Source organism: Oncorhynchus gorbuscha, linkage group LG01 (assembly GCF_021184085.1).
Source record: "Oncorhynchus gorbuscha isolate QuinsamMale2020 ecotype Even-year linkage group LG01, OgorEven_v1.0, whole genome shotgun sequence".
Lineage (NCBI taxonomy): Eukaryota > Metazoa > Chordata > Actinopteri > Salmoniformes > Salmonidae > Oncorhynchus > Oncorhynchus gorbuscha.
The window spans coordinates 30,475,029-30,494,260 of NC_060173.1; the positions used below are offsets into that span (position 1 = coordinate 30,475,029).

A 19,232-nucleotide genomic window follows, 5' to 3' on the forward strand; every position below is an offset into this window, starting at 1 on the left:
GTATTATGAATCAAAGTGGAGACCATCCATCCACAGGGCCTCGGGTCACAACACCCTTCTATGCACTGTGAGGTGGACTGGTCACTACGGGTTAGCAGCAACAAGACCAGGTGGAGACAAGCAAAACTGAAGAGTGAAAAAAAGATTTTTGCCTTCTAATTGGCATTCGATTCAGCTTATATCCATGAACTAGAGTGGAAAGAACTACTGGGTGGGCCAGTCTGCTATGTGGGTGGGCCTATGCCCTCCCAGGCCCACATATGGCTGCGCTGTTGTCCAGTCAATCTATAGATTAGGGCCAAATGTATTTACATTTATTGAATTCCTTATATGAACTGTAACTATATACAGTGCCTTGCGAAAGTATTCGGCCCCCTTGAACTTTGCAACCTTTTGCCACATTTCAGGCTTCAAACATAAATATATAAAACTGTATTTTTTTGTGAAGAATCAACAACAAGTGGGACACAATCATGAAGTGGAACGACATTTATTGGATATTTCAAACTTTTTTAACAAATCAAAAACTGAAAAATTGGGCGTGCAAAATTATTCAGCCCCCTTAAGTTAACCACCTTTTGCTGCGATTACAGCTGTAAGTCGCTTGGGGTATGTCTCTATCAGTTTTGCACATCGAGAGACTGAATTTTTTTTCCCATTCCTCCTTGCAAAACAGCTCGAACTCAGTGAGGTTGGATGGAGAGCATTTGTGAACAGCAGTTTTCAGTTCTTTCCACAGATTCTCGATTGGATTCAGGTCTGGACTTTGACTTGGCCATTCTAACAAAAGGTTGCAAAGTTCAAGGGGGCCGAATACTTTCGCAAGGCACTGTATTTTTTCAGTATACATGGAATCAAAAAGGGGTCTGCTTGGAACCAAAAAGGGTTCTCCTTGGAACCAAAAGGGTTCTCCTTGGAACCAAAAGGGCTCTCCTATGGCGACAGCCGAAAAACCCTGTCGGAACCCTTTTTTCTAAGAGTATACAGTTAGAGCCATGCTGGTCATTATTATGCAACCCTGCCAGATGGCTCAGTTGGCTGGAGCGTGGTGTGTCAACTCCAAGGTTGTGGGTTCAATTCCAGCCTGATCCAAATGTACTGACTGTAACAGTTGAGAGCATATGCTACACACAGTATCATGTATTGTCATTCAAATTCACACAGACTGGTGTGTAACTGCACTGTTGACTTCATTCTCAATATAATGTACAGTATGATTTATCAGGTTTGTGGCCATGTGAATAACCTTGAACAAAGCATAAAATTAGCAAAAAGGTGAATGCATTTAATTGTGTATGTGTGTTCAACAGAGATGGAAAGTTCTGTGGGTGGGAGAAGGGATTTACTCATCATGTCATTATTATCAGACTGGGTCCCTGAGTTCCTCTATTCATAGTACTCACCACACTGTGTTGTTTTACACATCTGCCTGGGCGTCATAAACAACAACAGTTTGCATCAACATCAAACACACAGTCTAGGGTTCGGGAGTGTCTCATACCAGGATATGGGGTACAGAGGAAAGTGGTATCTGTGGCTTCAGGGAGAGGTGGTTGTGGGTGTGTGTCTAAGAGACTGTAGGAGAGTAAAAGCAGTGAACACATTTCACCCTATAGGGATGTGTAGAAGAGTGAAGATAAACTACGTTGCACACGGAAGAAGAATCACTCTGAGGAGGGAGTACGAGGTAGGTGTATGCTCTTGCCCAAACTGTATTCAGCCCCTAACCCCTACCCCCTCTGTACTTGTGGGTATCTAGAAGGCTTTGATAGATGTAAATTACATCACACTACTTGCATGGTGAGCACTGCTTCCTCCAATTCAGCTCATACTGAGACTCAAACCCAGGAACTCTGCCTCGCCAACACACGTGACCGCCCTCCTGAAGCGTCTTACCCAGGTAGTGTAAGTGGGGGAGGAGGTAGTGTAAGTAGTGTAAGTGGAGACACTTCAGGCTGAGGAGTGAGTTTCACAGATCCTCATCTGCTACATAAGCAATATGGTGACAAAATCCAGCAGAGCTATTACAATATTGGTTACACCTATCAAATCCTATCAAATCCTATCAAATCCTATCAAATCCTATCAAATCCTATCAAATGTGCATATGGGTTAAGGGCTAGGTGTCAGTTTAGGATTGGGCAATAGAGGCCATGCACTGAAAGGCAGCAACTTATGTAGAATACACACACACCGACTGTACACACACACACTCCCTCCTCAACCAACAACCAAACACTACAGTTGTCTGGGGAACGAGAGGTGTGGGTTTGGATATAGAGGAGATTGGGAGAGAGAGAGACGGGGTGACAGTAATGTTGGAAAATGTTGTGTCGTTTTACCTTCTATGTCATTAGAGTCATAGTCTGGAGTGAGGCATGGATGGAGAAGAGAACACACAGACACCATGACTACAGCACCATTAGGATTAGGAGCTGCAGAATACATAGACAGCCATGACAACGCTGATGAAGAAAGACTGACTTTAAAAGCACTTCAGATGCATTAGATAACAAATGTACCACTCTCCAGTGGTGAAGTGACATTACAGAGGCATGAACAGAACGAGAGCAGTGGAGTGACCATGTCATGTAAAGTATAATGTTATCCATGTCATGTAAGTATAATGTATGGATGACCCGTCCTGCTAGCGCTGTAGTACCTCTACTGTTAAACACAGCTTCTGTCACATTCATTTACCTACATACACCTGTGACAAGAGTAGTGGAAGTGGTTTGGTGAACCACGCTCGTGTGATGTCTGACCTTGCCTAAGACTAGAGACTAGAGCCAGACTTAATCAGCATATAGATTTTCACATTATTTTATAGAAATAATCAAAGTTTGTGTTCACAATGCAACAGTAAGATTTGTTGGTTTCATAAAATGAGATATGTCTGTTTTATCATTCTAAATTCCTTCCTACATCTGAGACCCTTAGAGTTGAATAAAAACACATGTGAAAAGTGGTTATACCAGGAAATGACAGGTCCTTATAACCACTTTATAAACAGTCATAGTGTACTAACCTTTCACTCTCTCTCCACGGTTCAGCTGGATCTCTCCCTCGCCCTGTGGCGTGTACGGTTTGACCACGATGAAGGTACGTCCCGGTACGGCGCTGTAGAGTTTCCGCTTGGGCCCGCTGGCACCGGCAATGGCAGGAGGGGTGTGGGTGGGGGGACTGGGGTCCCGTTGCACCGTACCCGGGCTGTAAACAAACACATAGGTTACCGTGGTAATGCCAGGCAGCTGGTAGCCGAAACCGGTGGTTACCGACATGGTCGGTCGCCAAGGGGACAGTAACACCGCAACAACCTGACGGTTGTCACAGTGACCGGTTGTAAGATAAGTCTGTCCGAGTGGTCAACAGTCAACGGTCCCAAAGCAAACCTTGAGGGAAAGTCATGGGATGAGAGGTCACGCCTCCTCCCCTCCTTCTCTAAATCCTTCTCTCTGTTGTTCTTCCTCTTATTCCGTTACAGCAAACAAAATCCCCCTGTCCCACCCCCTCCACCCCTCTTCTCCTCTCCTCTCGGTTCTCTCCGAGGCAGGAGAAGTAGTGTTAATGGTTAACAGTAATGGAATCGTTCCCGTCTCTGTCGCTCAGATCCTTCTGGCAGTCCCCTTTGGTCACACATATCCTGAGCTCCCGCTCTGACCGAATAGCCCTCCAGAGAGGGGAAGAGATCCCTGCGTCTTTACAGCCTCCAGTGCTCCAGGCTGAGTTACAGATCCCACCTACTCCCCTGGCTCTGGAGGTCTAGGTCCTGCCGTGGAGGAGAGGGAGAGAGGCTGGCTCTGCTCCCCGACCAAGACTCCTTCTCCTGGGAGTCCCTCTCCACTCCCCTCCACCCCTCACACACACGTGCCCGCTCACACACACTCACACAAGCATACACACTGGTGCCGACGCTGCTGCTAACCCTGCTGCTGCTACCACTACTGCACTTGGCATCTCCCCTCCCCTCTGACGGCTCACACACACTCACACAGCTCTCTCCGAGCATTCTACCCAACACACAAGCAGGCTGCCCCCTCTGCTACTGCGAACACTATACCTCCACTAGAACAACATACGCTAGCAACAGCTTGTCGCGAACACAGTGTGCCGACATACACACACACACACACACACACCCCACAGCACCATTGATCTCCTCCCGTCTGTCTGCCTGTGTGTGTGCATGCGCCACTGCACTCCGGGGCAGGTTGATGTGTGATGGGGGGGGGGGGGGTTGTTGCTGGCTTAATTGTTGCTGGCAATCTACCTCCTCTTGAATCGCCTTGAAACACCTTTTCTCTCTCCCCCTTTCTGCCCCATCTCTCTGTCTCTCTCTCTCTCTACCTTCCCTCCATCTCTCTGTCTCTCTCTCCACCTTCCCTCCATTTCTCTGAGGGAGGCGTCTGGTGAATTCTAATAGAGCTGAAGCAGAGGTTCTCCTGGTATTCATTCATCACTACTGCTGCAGCTGTGTGTGTGTGTGTGTGTGTGTGTGTGTGTGTGTGTGTGTGTGTGTGTGTGTGTGTGTGTGTGTGTGTGTGTGTGTGTGTGTGTGTGTGTGTGTGTGTGTGTGTGTGTGTGTGTGTGTGTGTGTGTGTGTGTGTGTGTGTGTGTGTGTGTGTGTGTGTGTGTGTGTGTGTGTATGCGTACATGTGAGCTCCACCCTGTATCATACTGCTGCCTGTTTGTCTGTGTCCTCAACATTCACCCTCCCATCCTTCTTACAGCTGCTTTTCTCCACTCTCCCCCCTTCTCTCTGCTTTATCTTTGGTCTTGCAAAATCATGGATACAGTGATTCATGAATCAATCTGTTTTTATCTTGCATCTGTGTGCTTATGTGTGTTTGTCTGTGTGGCTTTGTTTACATGTGTGTACATTGTGGGTATCATGTGACATGTGTCTGTGTGAAAACCCCTCACTCTATATATACCCCTCCCCTCTCCCTTTCTGTCTTTCCCTTCTTCCTGTCTCTCCCTTTCTGTCTCTGTGTCGTATCAATCACTCGTAACCCTTTATTCATTCATTCTCCTCTCTCCATCTTTCCCGCTTCCTCGCCTCTCTCCCCTTTTCTCTCCCTCTCTCTTCCTCTACCCTTCTCACTCTCCTTCGAAGCAGCGGCTTGCTGACGTTTTTCCAATTACCTCGGGACTGAGCAGGGGGGGGAGAGGAGAGGAGGAGGAGAGAGAGAGAGAGAGAGAGAGAGAGAGAGAGAGAGAGAGAGAGAGAGAGAGAGAGAGAGAGAGAGAGAGAGAGAGAGAGAGAGAGAGAGAGAGAGAGAGAGAGAGAGAGAGTGGAGAGGCTGAGGTGGCTGCCTGCCACATGTTAATGACTGAGCCCAGGACACTCCACCCTCCGCACACTGAATACAACACAGAGTGAAATGGAGTGGGGGAGGCAGAGAGGGAGGGAAGGAGGGAGGGAGGGAGGGAGGGAGGGAGGGCAGGGCAGGGCAGGGCAGGGAGGGAGGGAGGGAGGGAGGGAGGGAGGGCAGGGCAGGGTAGAGAGATGGAGGGAGGGAAGGAGGGAGGGCAGGGCAGAGAGGGAGGGAGGGAGGGAGGGAGGGAGGGAGGGAGGGCAGGGCAGGGCAGGGCAGAGAGGGAGGGAGGGAGGGCAGGGCAGAGAGGGAGGGAGGGAGGGAGGGAGGGAGGGAGGGAGGGAGGGAGGGGGAGGGAGGGAGGGAAGGAGGGAGGGAGGGCAGGGCAGAGAGGGAGGGAGGGAAGGAGGGAGGGCAGGGCAGAGAGGGAGGGAGGGAGGGAGGGAGGGAGGGAGGGAGGAGGGAGGGAGGGAGGGAGGGAGGGAGGGAGGGAGGGAGGGAGGGAGGGAGGGAGGGAGGGAGGGAGGGAGGGAGGGAAGGAAGGAAGGAAGGCAGAGAGGGAGGGAGGGAGGGAGGGAGGGCAGTGCAGGGCAGAGAGATGGAGGGAGGGAAGGAGGGAGGGCAGGGCAGGGCAGAGAGATGGAGGGAGGGAAGGAGGGCAGGGCAGAGAGGGAGGGAGGGAGGGAGGGAGGGAGGGAGGGAGGGAGGGAGGGGAGGGGGGAGGGAGGGAGGGGGGAGGGAGGGAGGGCAGGGCAGGGCAGGGCAGGGCAGGGAGATGGAGGGAGAAAAGAGGGGAGAGAGGTTGGGGATAATGGGACGAAGAGCGAGGGAAAGGAGAGAGATGAAAGAAGAAGCTAAAGTGGGCAGGAGAGACAGGGGTACAGGCAGAATTAGATAAAGAGAGGGATGAGGCTAAAAGAGAACAGAATGGACCGGGTAAACAAGGAAATAGAGCTTGGCTTCCACACCTAATTAAACCAGTAGCTAAACGGATGTGCATTCACATTCATTTATTACAGGCAATTCAACTACATCGCTAAATGCTGCTGCAAGCTGGTCTGGACCATCCATGTTATACAAAAATACACACACACAAATAAAATAAAATTTTGTTTGTCACATGCTTCGTAAACAACAGGTGTAGACTAACATTGAAATGTTTACTTACCCTCACACTCAAACTGGGGGTTGGAACTGAAATTATTTTCCAATCATTTAGTTCTGAACAGAACCACTATTTCTTCCTTCTGTTCCAGCAAAATAAAGTTCTGAACCGGTTTGAACCCAACAAAAAGTACTGGTTTATATTGTTATTTTCTGTGCGACATTAAATGACTTCACCAATCATTGCAGATAGAGCAGCTTGCTATGGGAGTGGGTAAGCGATTTAATCTGTATAGACAAGTCATTAAGAGCAAATAGTATTTTGCTGTAACAGCATGGTTTAAACATAAAGAAAGACAAACACACACACTGTGCTGCCAGAGACAGTGTAGGGCGTCAGATGCAACTAACATTTTGCGGCTGAGGAAAGAGCAAGAGAGGATGGAGGATGAAGCTTGCCTTGACACACTGGGCATCCTGTTATTACATACATTATCTGAATTAGGCCCACAGAATTATACCTACGGAGGAGCGGCTTCTATCTTGGAACTTTGAATGTTTTTGAATTTCCGAGTTTAATGTTGGACCAGAGCTAGCTAGCCAACAAGCTTGTATGTGCAGATAAAAACACGTCTTTACCTTTTTGTAGTTAAGAAATCCAATGAGAAACATGATAACTATAGTATCATTAACTACCATTGAAAAACTGAATCCATTCTTTTAAACATCTCTCCCTAATTTCTGAATCATGCTTGTAAGGTCTTCAGTAGGCTACGGTAACCTATGCTTCAAAGGGGAGGAGCAGGGATCCTACAAACAGATGGAAAAGATTTCCTGGAACGTAAAATAACGCTATTAATCGGTTTCCATGCTTTTAAAATAACAATTCTGTTCTGGAACAGTATAGATTACTTTTGTTCCTGGGTTGGGTTCTGTTCCTCAAGTCATTTTGTTATTTTCCGGTTTTCTGTTCTGTTCCCTGAACCGGTTCCAACCCTTGACACTTTGTCGCATGCACACACACACAAACAAACAAGCCCCCCCCCCCACACACACGCACGCACTCACACACAAACAAACAAGCCCCCCCACACACACACAAACAAACAAGCCCCCCCACACACTCACACACAAACAAACAAGCACACCCCCCACACACACACACACAAACAAACAAGCCCCCCCCACGCACGCACTCACAAACAAACAAGCCCCCCCCCACACACACACACACGCACACACACACAAACAAACAAGCCCCCCCCACGCACGCACTCACAAACAAACAAGCCCCCCTCACACTCACACACACGCACACACTCACACACAAACAAACAAGCCCCCCACGCACGCACTCACAAACAAACAAGCACCCCCCCCCCACACACACACACGCGCACTCACACACAAACAAACAAGCCCCCCCCCCACACACACACACACACAGAGAGAGAGAAACTCACACATACACACAAAGAAACACACGGTTAAACTCGCACATACACACGGAGAAACAGAGAAACACACACATACACACAGAGAAACACACATACACACAGAGAAACACACATACACACAGAGAAACACACATACACACAGAGAAATTCACACATACACACAGAGAAACACACACATACACACAGAGCTGTAATGGTATGTATGATGGTCTGACCTCTGTGGTGGCAGATCCCCTGATTGTTCCTTGCAGCTGGGCTGGAGTATGTGGGGGTTGGTGCTGGTGGTGTTTGTGTGTGTTTGTATGTGTGTGTGTTGGTCCCTGTAGACTCTAGATTGATCTCCAACTGTCCTCCCCTTTAATGGCCTGTGTTTACACTGCCACAACGGCCCACCTATCAGTGTGTGTGTGTGTGTGTGTGTGTGTGTGTGTGTGTGTGTGTGTGTGTGTGTGTGTGTGTGTGTGTGTGTGTGTGTGTGTGTGTGCGTGCGTGCGTGCGTGCGTGCGTGCGTGCGTGCGTGCGTGCGTGCGTGCGTGCGTGCGTGTGTGTGTGTGTGTGTGTGTATAGGAAGGGGTGGACATGCAGGAACAACACTATTGATCTAAATTAACTGCAGGATGAATGACTAGAGCTTTAACCACCGTTTAGACACATTTATAAATACATTACTGCAAAACATACCTTCAGACACACCGTTTAAATAAAGCAAAAATGAACAACTACAAGGCTCTCAGCCATTTCTCTGTCCCTCCTTCACTCTCGACTTTGTTCCATCTCTCTTTCCTTCCCATCTCTTCCTTTTTCTTAGAACACTGCTTCTGTAACCGTGGTAACTGTCGACACAGAAGATAATACATCTGGTGAACTTGAAGTTTGTTCTAAACACACACACACATGCACACAAACACGCACACACGCACGGACACGCACACACACACGGACACAAACGCACGGACACACACACACGGACACACACACACGGACACGCACACACGGACACGCACACACACACGGACACACACACACGGACACACCCGCACACACACACACAGGCGTGCGCGCACAATCACCCTTCTCGTGCAAATGGCCCTCACACAAATAGGTTTCCCTCCATAAGGTGGGTTCATCCCATTATAAAATACAATCATAAGTATCATCATACTCTGCATCCTAATGACCAGCTCTTTCTCTCCATCTTTTTCTCTGCATAGCTGCACCTGAACAAAGATATTACACCACTGTTTTCTCTCTATCTCAGCACCTCTCTCTTCCTCATCACTGCATCCATGTGAATAGCCATGGTTATGACATTGTGTGGTAATCTATTGGTAAAAAAGAACATTCGAGTTGTGTTCAGGAGATCATAGTGTCTGTGGAAGCAGCTAGCTGCGGACGCTAAGCAGACACAACAACTCTAAGGCACATTGACACTGACTAAACCCCAAACAGATGGATCAATACCTCATCCAAACATCTACCTCAGATTAAAATGGAGAAATAAAAAACAAATACGGCCATAACTATTACATCATATCAGATATCCACATTGACTATGTTATTTATACCAACTAGCTCTAACAGTCTCACATCAGAATTAGACGTTCATCCATGTTTCTCAAATATTAAATGCAGAAGTTGTTGCAAACGTCAAGTTTTGAAGTGTTTAAGGTTAACTTTAGGCATTAACCCAGAATGGTAAGGGTTAAGGTTTGGGATAGGCTGAAAACTAAAACCTCAAAAACAACTTTCTATCCTGGATTCTAACATGCAAACTTTGTCACCAGAGGCAGATGCCTATATCCCTCCGCCATCCCTGTCCACAATGCCCTAGCAAAACCGAAACTGAAGGTAACAGTGCTCTATGTTGCCCCTAGTGGCAGGTTTCCATGTCATCTCCCGACATCATCAGACACGGATGGACATCGTATACTGACTTGTATCATGGGTGACCTGGCTGTACAAATAACAGTATGTACAACATATTTTGCCAACACTTTTTTAACACTCTTTTATAATAAGGTTGACATTACAGATGTTATAAACAGTGACAACATCTTAGGATGACTGACAGTAGTGTTATATGATACAGTGTCACGCTCACCAAATGAAGATAAATTTGTTTGTGTTTTAATGTATGTACAACATAGATCTGTATCATCGCTGATTTATCTAAACCACTGAAATACAGCAGCCATTGATTATACAGGACTAAATGTCCTCCTACATCTTATCTCACTAATGTGTGTGTGTGTGTGTGTGTGTGTGTGTGTGTGTGTGTGTGTGTGTGTGTGTGTGTGTGTGTGTGTGTGTGTGTGTGTGTGTGTGTGTGTGTGTGTGTGTGTGTGTGTGTGTGTGTGTGTGTGTGTGTGTGTGTGTGTGTGTGTGTGTGTGTGTGTGTGTGTGTGCATCCAAACTGTGTCCCAAAGCGAAGGGATTAGCAGCCAAACGGCTCAATGCTGGCTGAACTGTGTCGCCTTTTGATGATGCAGACTATGATGCGTTCGGATCGATTTCGCCATGTCCTCCTTTAATGTGGATTCTCTAAGCTGGACTCAAGAGATTCTCTCTCTTTCTTCCCCTCTCTCTCTCTTTCCCTTTCTCTCTCACGCATTTTCTCTCTATCCTGCTTTCGCTCTCTATTTCTTTCTCTCAGCCTTTTGGCAGCAGTAAGAAACCATGGATAATTTCACTCCAACAGCCCCTAGTGTGACTAATACATGGAGAACGAGGGATGAGAGAGAGAAGAGAGGGAGATAGATAGAGACAGAGGAGGGGGAGGAGAAAGAGGGAGGACAGGAAGTGACAGTGGATAAGGGATGAAAGAGAGGATGTGAGAAAGAGAGGGGAAGGTAAAAGGAAAGGTGAGAAAGAGAAGGACAGAAAATGAATAGGGGACATATGCAGAAAGCCTAGGGAAACAGGAAAGGGGCCTATTACCTTACCAACCTCCAAGGAAATCATTGGTGTCATCTTGGTTTTCAATGGTATCGATAACTCACTCACATTGTGACATTCACCCTTTATATGTATCTAATTTCCAACCATTTCACCATTCCCAGATGCCCCCTGGCAACAGTGTTGGACTCCTTACAGCACCGCCCACTCTGGTGTGAGAGGAAGTGATGGCATGTTCCACAGGAAGTTGTTGTGTTGGCCGTAGGGGCGGGCCACTGCCGGCCAAACTAATTTCACACTTCCCTGGTACCCAGAATGCCCCTGGAGTTATCACCGGGTGGACAGACGGTCACAGAGCGAGAGATGGAGAGAGAGAGATGGAAAGATGGCACAGGGAGGGGGACTGAGAGAGAGAGAGACCAGTAGTAGCCAACAAGAGGGAGGGAAAGGAGTAGTGAAGGAAGGAAAGAAGAAGGGAGGGAAACAAGGAAGGAGGGGTGAAGATTAGGTATAAACGTATAGCTAATGTTTTCCTTGCACTATGTCATTTGAGGACCGTCTCTCTCTCCCTCAGATGTCCTCAGGCCTTTACTGTTGTGTCAATAACATCAGTAATTTCCAGACCTGTCACTTCTTACACAGATAAACATGACTAATTACAGCAAAAGAATAACAGAAAAGAATAGACAGGCATCTAGGACAGGACACATCAGGAAAATGACCTCTACCTCCCTCTATCTGCGCCTTTCTTTATCCCTCCTTCTGTACCTCCCTCAGTCTAACTACTACTGATACGGGAGTCTCAGTAAGCATATTATATGTACTGAAAATGAAGGTATTACTATACCTCTTTGTGCAGACAGAAGTACATTCAAATACAGGCAAGCTACACTGCCTCTACCAACAGGGTGTCAAGTTCAACAAACTGGTGCTGCTTTACTACGGTGGCCTTCTTGAGACAAAGGGAAGGGTGGGACAAAGAGATAGAGAGAGAGAGAGAGAGAGAGAGAGAGAGAGAGAGAGAGAGAGAGAGAGAGAGAGAGAGAGAGAGAGAGAGAGAGAGAGAGAGAGAGAGAGAGAGAGAGAGAGAGAACGAGCGAGCGAGAGAGAGAGAGAGAGAGAGAGAGCGAGCGAGAGAGAGAGAGAGCGAGCGAGAGAGAGAGAGATAGAGGTCTGATTAGCAGCATGTGTGATGGATGGAGTGAAGTGACAGTAGGGTATTACAAATAGAGAGAGGCCTATAGTCATGTCTGTAATGCAATTCCCATGTCAGACATCAAACTGCTGCCGCTTCTGGAGAATAAGGGCACGCACGCACACGCACACGCACACGCACACACACACACACACACACACACACACACACACACACACACACACACACACACACACACACACACACACACACACACACACACACACACACACACACACACACACACTTGCAGAAACGCATACACACATACATACAGTGTTCTATAGGAGAAGCATAAAGCTATGTGTTAATCATGTACTGACTCAGTACAACTGACACATGATCACAATAAAATGGTTAGGAACCTCAGCATTAGTAATCTGCTCAATTTATCTCATACTGGAGAGACAATGACAAGTAGAAGAGAGGAGGAGCTTTCCTTTCAGATCAGACCCAGAACTGTTCATTGTTCCCCAAGGAGCAGTATATTTGATTTTGATTTGATTTTTCGGAGATCTTTGTGGGCTATACTCGGCCTTGTCTCAGGATGGTAAGTTGGTGGTTGAAGATTTCCCTCTAGTGGTGTGGGGGCTGTGCTTTGGCAAAGTGGGTGGGGTTATATCCTTCCTGTTTGGCCCTGTCTGGGGTGTCCTCGGATGGGGCCACAGTCTGGAATCTCCTGACCCCTCCTGTCTCAGCCTCCAGTATTTATGCTGCAGTAGTTTATGTGTCGGGGGGCTAGGGTCAGTTTGTTTATCTGGAGTACTTCTCCTGTCCTACCTCCCCCAGTGTCCTGTGTAAATCTAAGTGTGCGTTCTCTAATTCTCTCCTTCTCTCTTTCTTTCTCTCTCTCGGAGGACCTGAGCCCTCGACCGTACCATGCCCCAGGACTACCTGACATGATGACTCCTTGCTGTCCCCAGTCCACCTGGCCATGCTGCTGCTCCAGTTTCAACTGGCCTGGGCCCTAGGACCATGTCCCAGGACTACCTGACATGAGGACTCCTTGCTGTCCCCAGTCCACCTGGCCATGCTCCTGCTCCAGTTTCAACTGTTCTGCCTTACTATTATTCAACCATGCTGGTCATTTATGAACATTTGAACATCTTGGCCACGTTCTGTTATAATCTCCACCTGGCACAGCCAGAAGAGGACTGGCCACCCCACATATGCTTAAATCTAATTCTCTCTTTCTTTCTCTCTCTCGGAGGACCTGAGCCCTAGGACCGTGCCCCAGGACTACCTGACATGATGGCTCCTTGCTGTCCCCAGTCCATCTGACTGTGCTGCTGCTCAGTTTCAACTGTTCTGCCTTATTATTATTTGACCATGCTGGTCATTTATGAACATTTGAACATCTTGGTCATGTTCTGTTATAATCTCTACCCGGCACAGCCAGAAGAGGACTGGCCACCCCACATAGCCCGGTTCCTCTCTAGGTTTCTTCCTAGGTTTTGGCCTTTCTAGGGAGTTTTTCCTAGCCACCGTGCTTTTACACCTGCATTGTTTGCTGTTTGGGGTTTTAGGCTGGGTTTCTGTACAGCACTTTGAGATATCAGCTGATGTACGAAGGGCTATATAAATAAATTTGATTTGATTTGATTTGATTTTGATTTGATGATTGATTGTCTGTCTCACCTGAGCCGTCCTCGAGGGACGTGTCCTAGAGGGTGTCCGTGTGTCTTCCTGATGCCCTGATCGCCCTCATGCAGATGACTGTGTAGCGAGGGAGAGCGGGAGTGGGAGGAGCGAGAGCTGCCTGTGCTCTGGAGACTGCTGTCTGGCATCTCTCCATGACGAGTCTGGAATATAACACACACACACAGTCTGTTACACACACATTCCATAAATCTCTGTCACAAAATACGCAGAAAGGCAAACACACACACACACAATCTCTGTCTCTCTCTCTCTGTCTCTCACCTCCCCCAGGCTGGCATGTTGTTGGTGTTGTCCCAGTGCAGGGAGGCTTCTCAGAGAGGGGACAGGAGACTGACCCTGTCGACCGTGACCCTGCCCCAGACCTTGACTCAGACCTTGACTGCCGTCCCCGTTGAGGTTGTTGTCGCTAGCGGAGCGCAGCAGGGAGCGGGGCGAGGGCAGTCCTCCCACCAACACACGTCTACGGTTGGTGTAGGATGGTGTCTCCCTGAAAGGCACTGGGAGAGGAACACACAACATGTTGCTGGCCTAATCAACATGACAATGTATGCCTTTATGCCTAAGGCACTGCCGAGGGTAGTGGGTATTGAGGGTATTGGAAAGCCGAGGGTATTGGAAAACATCTTACTGCATTAAATTAGGAATCTGGTATATTCTTTCCTTCAAACACTAGATGGCAGACTATTCACACTTTGCAGATTGACACCCAGTACCCTGAATTACACAGAGCAAGTGCACATGATCAGGAATCATTACTGACTGGGTGATTACAGTGGCTACAGACCGAGAGCTGAGGGCTCTCTAACCCTCTGACACCACTATGGGAGATCAGTCAGGGTCATTCAGTCTAGATTCATTCATTAGAGTCCAGTGACCACCTCCTGTTAGCCACATACCCATGGCATGTACTGTAGTCTACTCACCAACGTCTGACACTTTGTGGATCTTGATGATTTCAGCCAGATCAAAGTTCCCTGCTATAATGGCCACCTGGAGGAGGAGAGAGGGAGGAGAGAAGAGGGGATGGAAGGGGAGGAGAAGCATAAGTCAAAAATGTGTTGTGTGTTTGTTCCATTTCCAACTCTCAACTTCTCCATATGAGTGTTCTGTAAAACAAGGCTCCCATTGGAAGTTGTCCTTCTCATTGGGAGAGAACAGAACCCTGCTGAAAGCTGCTGCCCCAGAGTCTGTCTGGAATAAACATCAGCCTCTGTTGTTTCAAGAAAACTTTTGGCAACCAATTATCAGATGTATAATACATCTACTCTAAACTACAGGTAAGAGGGGAACACATTCTCTCTCCCACCTTCCCTCCATCCTTCAATATCATCTTTTCAGACTACATGTCCGTCACTAATTCTATCTCACCCCTCTTAATTTGCATTACTCTATGGTTCCATCTCTCTCTCTTTCTCTCTCTCTCTCTGATTAATATTTCACACATTGGCATCCCTTCATTAAAAGGCTGATTGTAACAGATGTCTGACAGCAGCATGTGTTTCTGATTTCTGGCACTGTGTGAGCGTGTGCATGTGAATGCGTGCACGTGTACATGTGAGTGTGCTGGTGGTGTGTGGCGCCAGATAGCCCTGTCTACAAACAAATGAACATTGATGTACTGAGGAAATCTGTGTTAATGTCAATTTGTCACAAGCTTAATCACACAGCTTGCCACAGAGGCAGGCCAGTGTACAGAAACAGTGTTCAAGTGGAGTTGCCTTTATGCCATGTAGTTATGACAGAACAAATATACAGATATTGTTGAGCTCCCTTGACCTCCAAGAGTTGCAAAAACTTTTTCCATATTAAGTCACACAAAGTTGTCCTCATGGCATATTGTTACGGTATAACTAGAATGTAATGTCTGCTAGAGGCCAGCTGAAGGATGGGGAGTCTCACCTGAAAGGCTGTCTGGCTGTTGTAGTTCTTGATCTCTTTATTCACTCCCCGAAACAGTAGAACTCTGGTACAGCTATCCTGAAAGAGAAAGAGATAGAATTGGATACTTTTGTTAGACAAGTTAGATCAGTTGTGAAATGTTGGTATTTTGGTTGCATATGGATGTTCAATTCATCAGAACACACACGAACAAGCACACACGCACAACCGTGCATGTGCACACACACACCGAATATATATGAGGCTCCAGTGAGTGCCAGCTCTGTTTTCTAAATTGGTCCCAACAGTCTGATAATTACACTGACCAGAGAGGGACAGAAAGAGAGGCTCACTTCCTCCCTCCATTCATCCTGTAATGCTAGAGCCTTCCTCGTCCCTTCTCTCCCTCCATTCATCCTGTAATGCTAGAGCCTTCCTCGTCCATTCCCCCCCCCCATTCATCCTGTAATGCTAGAGATTTCCTCGTCCCTTCTCTCCCTCCATTCATCCTGTAATGCTAGAGCCTTCCTCGTCCCTTCTCTCCCTCCATTCATCCTGTAGTGCTAGAGCCTTCCTCGTCCCTTCTCTCCCTCCATTCATCCTGTAATGCTAGAGCCTTCCTCGTCCATTCTCCCCCCCCATTCATCCTGTAATGCTAGAGCTTTCCTCGTCCCTTCTCTCCCTCCATTCATCCTGTAATGCTAGAGCCTTCCTCGTCCCTTCTCTCCCTCCATTCATCCTGTAATGCTAGAGCCTTCCTCGTCCCTTCTCTCCCTCCATTCATCCTGTAATGCTAGAGCTTTCCTCGTCCCTTCTCCCCCCCATTCATCCTGTAATGCTAGAGCTTTCCTCGTCCCTACTCCCCCCCAAATTAATCCTGTAATGCTAGAGCTTTCCTCGTCCCTTCTCTCCCTCCATTCATCCTGTAATGCTAGAGCCTTCCTCATCCCTTCTCTCCCTCCATTCATCCTGTAATGCTAGAGCCTTTCTCGTCCCTTCTCTCCCTCCATTCATCCTGTAATGCTAGAGCCTTCTTTGTCCCTTCTCTCCCTCCATTCATCCTTTAATGCTAGAGCCTTCCTCATCCCTTCTCTCCCTCCATTCATCCTGTAATGCTAGAGCCTTTCTCGTCCCTTCTCTCCCTCCATTCATCCTGTAATGCTAGAGCCTTCTTTGTCCCTTCTCTCCCTCCATTCATCCTATAATGCTAGAGCCTTCCTCATCCCTTCTCTCCCTCCATTCATCCTGTAATGCTAGAGCCTTTCTCGTCCCTTCTCTCCCTCCATTCATCCTGTAATGCTAGAGCCTTCTTTGTCCCTTCTCTCCCTCCATTCATCCTTTAATGCTAGAGCCTTCCTCGTCCCTTCTCTCCCTCCATTCATCCTGTAATGCTAGAGCCTTCCTCGTCCCTTCTCTCCCTCCATTCGTCCTGTAATGCTAGAGCCTTCCTCGTCCCTTCTCTCCCTCCATTCATCCTGTAATGCTAGAGCCTTTTGTCCCTTCTCTCCCTCCATTCATCCTGTAATGCTAGAGCCTTCTTTGTCCCTTCTCTCCCTCCATTCATCCTGTAATGCTAGAGCCTTCCTCATCCCTTCTCTCCCTCCATTCATCCTGTAATGCTAGAGCCTTCCTCGTCCCTTCTCTCCCTCCATTCATCCTGTAATGCTAGAGCCTTTCTCGTCCCTTCTCTCCCTCCATTCATCCTGTAATGATAGAGCCTTCTTTGTCCCTTCTCTCCCTCCATTCATCCTGTAATGCTAGAGCCTTCCTCGTCCCTTCTCTCCCTCCATTCATCCTGTAATGCTAGAGCCTTTTTGTCCCTTCTCTCCCTCCATTCATCCTGTAATGCTAGAGCCTTCCTCGTCCCTTCTCTCCCTCCATTCATCCTGTAATGCTAGAGCCTTTCTCGTCCCTTCTCTCCCTCCATTCATCCTGTAATGCTAGAGCCTTCTTTGTCCCTTCTCTCCCTCCATTCATCCTTTAATGCTAGAGCCTTCCTCGTCCCTTCTCTCCCTCCATTCATCCTGTAATGCTAGAGCCTTCCTCGTCCCTTCTCTCCCTCCATTCATCCTGTAATGCTAGAGCCTTCTTTGTCCCTTCTCTCCCTCCATTCATCCTGTAATGCTAGAGCCTTCCTCGTCCCTTCTCTCCCTCCATTCATCCTGTAATGCTAGAGCCTTTCTCGTCCCTTCTCTCCCTCCATTCATCCTTTAATGCTAGAGCCTTCCTCGTCCCTTCTCTCCCTCCATTCATCCTGTAATGCTAGAGCCTTCCTCGTCCCTTCTCTCCCCCCATTCGTCCTGTAATGCTAGAGCCTTTCTCGTCCCTTCTCTCCCTCCATTCATCCTGTAATGCTAGAGCCTTCCTCGTCCCTTCTCTCCCTCCATTCGTCCTGTAATGCTAGAGCCTTCCTCGTCCCTTCTCTCCCTCTCAGAAATGTCTTTCCTTTACCCTCCTCTTCCATCCTCTCTCCCTCCATTCATAGCCTACATGTATGTTGCTGTGTGAATGTGTGATATAGCCCCAATGCTATATCATTGGGGCTGTGTGTACATGTATAGTCTTCTCCCTCTCTCCGGAGTGGTCCATGGGTTAAGGGGAAGGGCTATGTGTTTGCAAGGTATGAATATAATTAATAGCGTTATGATTGACCTTAACCAAACTTGTGGCTGCTCTCTTCCTGGAGCCTTTTGAGTCATTCTGTATATACACTCACAGGAACGCACATTTCTGTTAATTTTACACTGATCTTATTTATAGCAACCTATAGTCAGAGTTTGTGTGTTTTTTAAAGGTAAGCAGAGAGAAATGAGGATTCCACACATCTTCCTTTAACTAACAAGGCGGTTCAATAATGCAGTGCCTTTCCTATAATAGCTCTATAATCACTTCATGCTAATGCTAGCAACCCTTCCGGCAGTTAGCTTAGCTAATCACTAGACGCTTGTACAGTACTCTCTCTCTCTCTCTCTCTCTCTCTCTCTCTCTCTCTCTCTCTCTCTCTCTCTCTCTCTCTCTCTCTCTCTCTCTCTCTCTCTCTCTCTCTCTCTCTCTCTCTCTCTCTCTCTCTCTCTCTCTCTCTCTCTCTCAATTCAATTCAAAGGTGCTTTATTGGCATTGGAAACATAATTCATACTGTATGTTTACGTTTCCAAAGCAAATGAAAAACAACAAACAGTAAAAAAAACTATCAGAAATGAACAGCAAACATTACACTCACAAAATGTTCAAGGGAATAACGGCATTTTAAATGTCATGATATTGGATATGTACAGTGTTTTAACAATGTGCAAGTAGTTGAAGTATGAATGGCAAGAGAAAATATATAAATATACACATAAATATAGGTTGTATTTGCAATGGTGTTTGTACTCCACTGGTTGCCCTTTTCCTGTGACAACAGGTCACACATCTTGCTGCTGTGACTGCACACTGCGACACTTCGCCTAACAGAGTTTGTCAATATTTGGTATGTTTCTAAATTCTTTGTGGGTCTGTATGAAATATGTGTTGCTAATATGGTCATATAATTAGCAGGAGGATAGGAAGTGCAGCTCAGTTTCCACCTCATTTTGTGGGCACTGGGTATATAGCCTGTCTTCTCTCTCGACCCAGGTCTGCCTATGGCGGCCTCTATCGATAGCAAGGCTATGCTTACTGAGTCGGTACATAGTCAAGGATTTCCTTCATTTTGTGTCAGTCTGTTTAGAGCCAGATAGCATT

At 47.4% G+C, this 19,232-nt stretch overlaps 1 protein-coding gene across 1 annotated transcript in view; it reads right to left on the minus strand.

The window, feature by feature from the left end:
* Positions 1 to 19,232, minus strand: part of shank3a (SH3 and multiple ankyrin repeat domains 3a) — a 308,896-nt gene that overhangs the window by 120,494 nt on the left and 169,170 nt on the right. The window contains exons 8-13 of the mRNA XM_046360126.1: positions 15,531 to 15,608; positions 14,555 to 14,621; positions 13,893 to 14,128; positions 13,608 to 13,771; positions 3,029 to 3,210; positions 2,343 to 2,366 (exon numbers count right to left, since the gene is read on the minus strand). Of these exons, the coding sequence (XP_046216082.1) occupies positions 2,343 to 2,366; positions 3,029 to 3,210; positions 13,608 to 13,771; positions 13,893 to 14,128; positions 14,555 to 14,621; positions 15,531 to 15,608 (751 nt within the window). The remainder of the gene's footprint in view (positions 1 to 2,342; positions 2,367 to 3,028; positions 3,211 to 13,607; positions 13,772 to 13,892; positions 14,129 to 14,554; positions 14,622 to 15,530; positions 15,609 to 19,232) is intronic.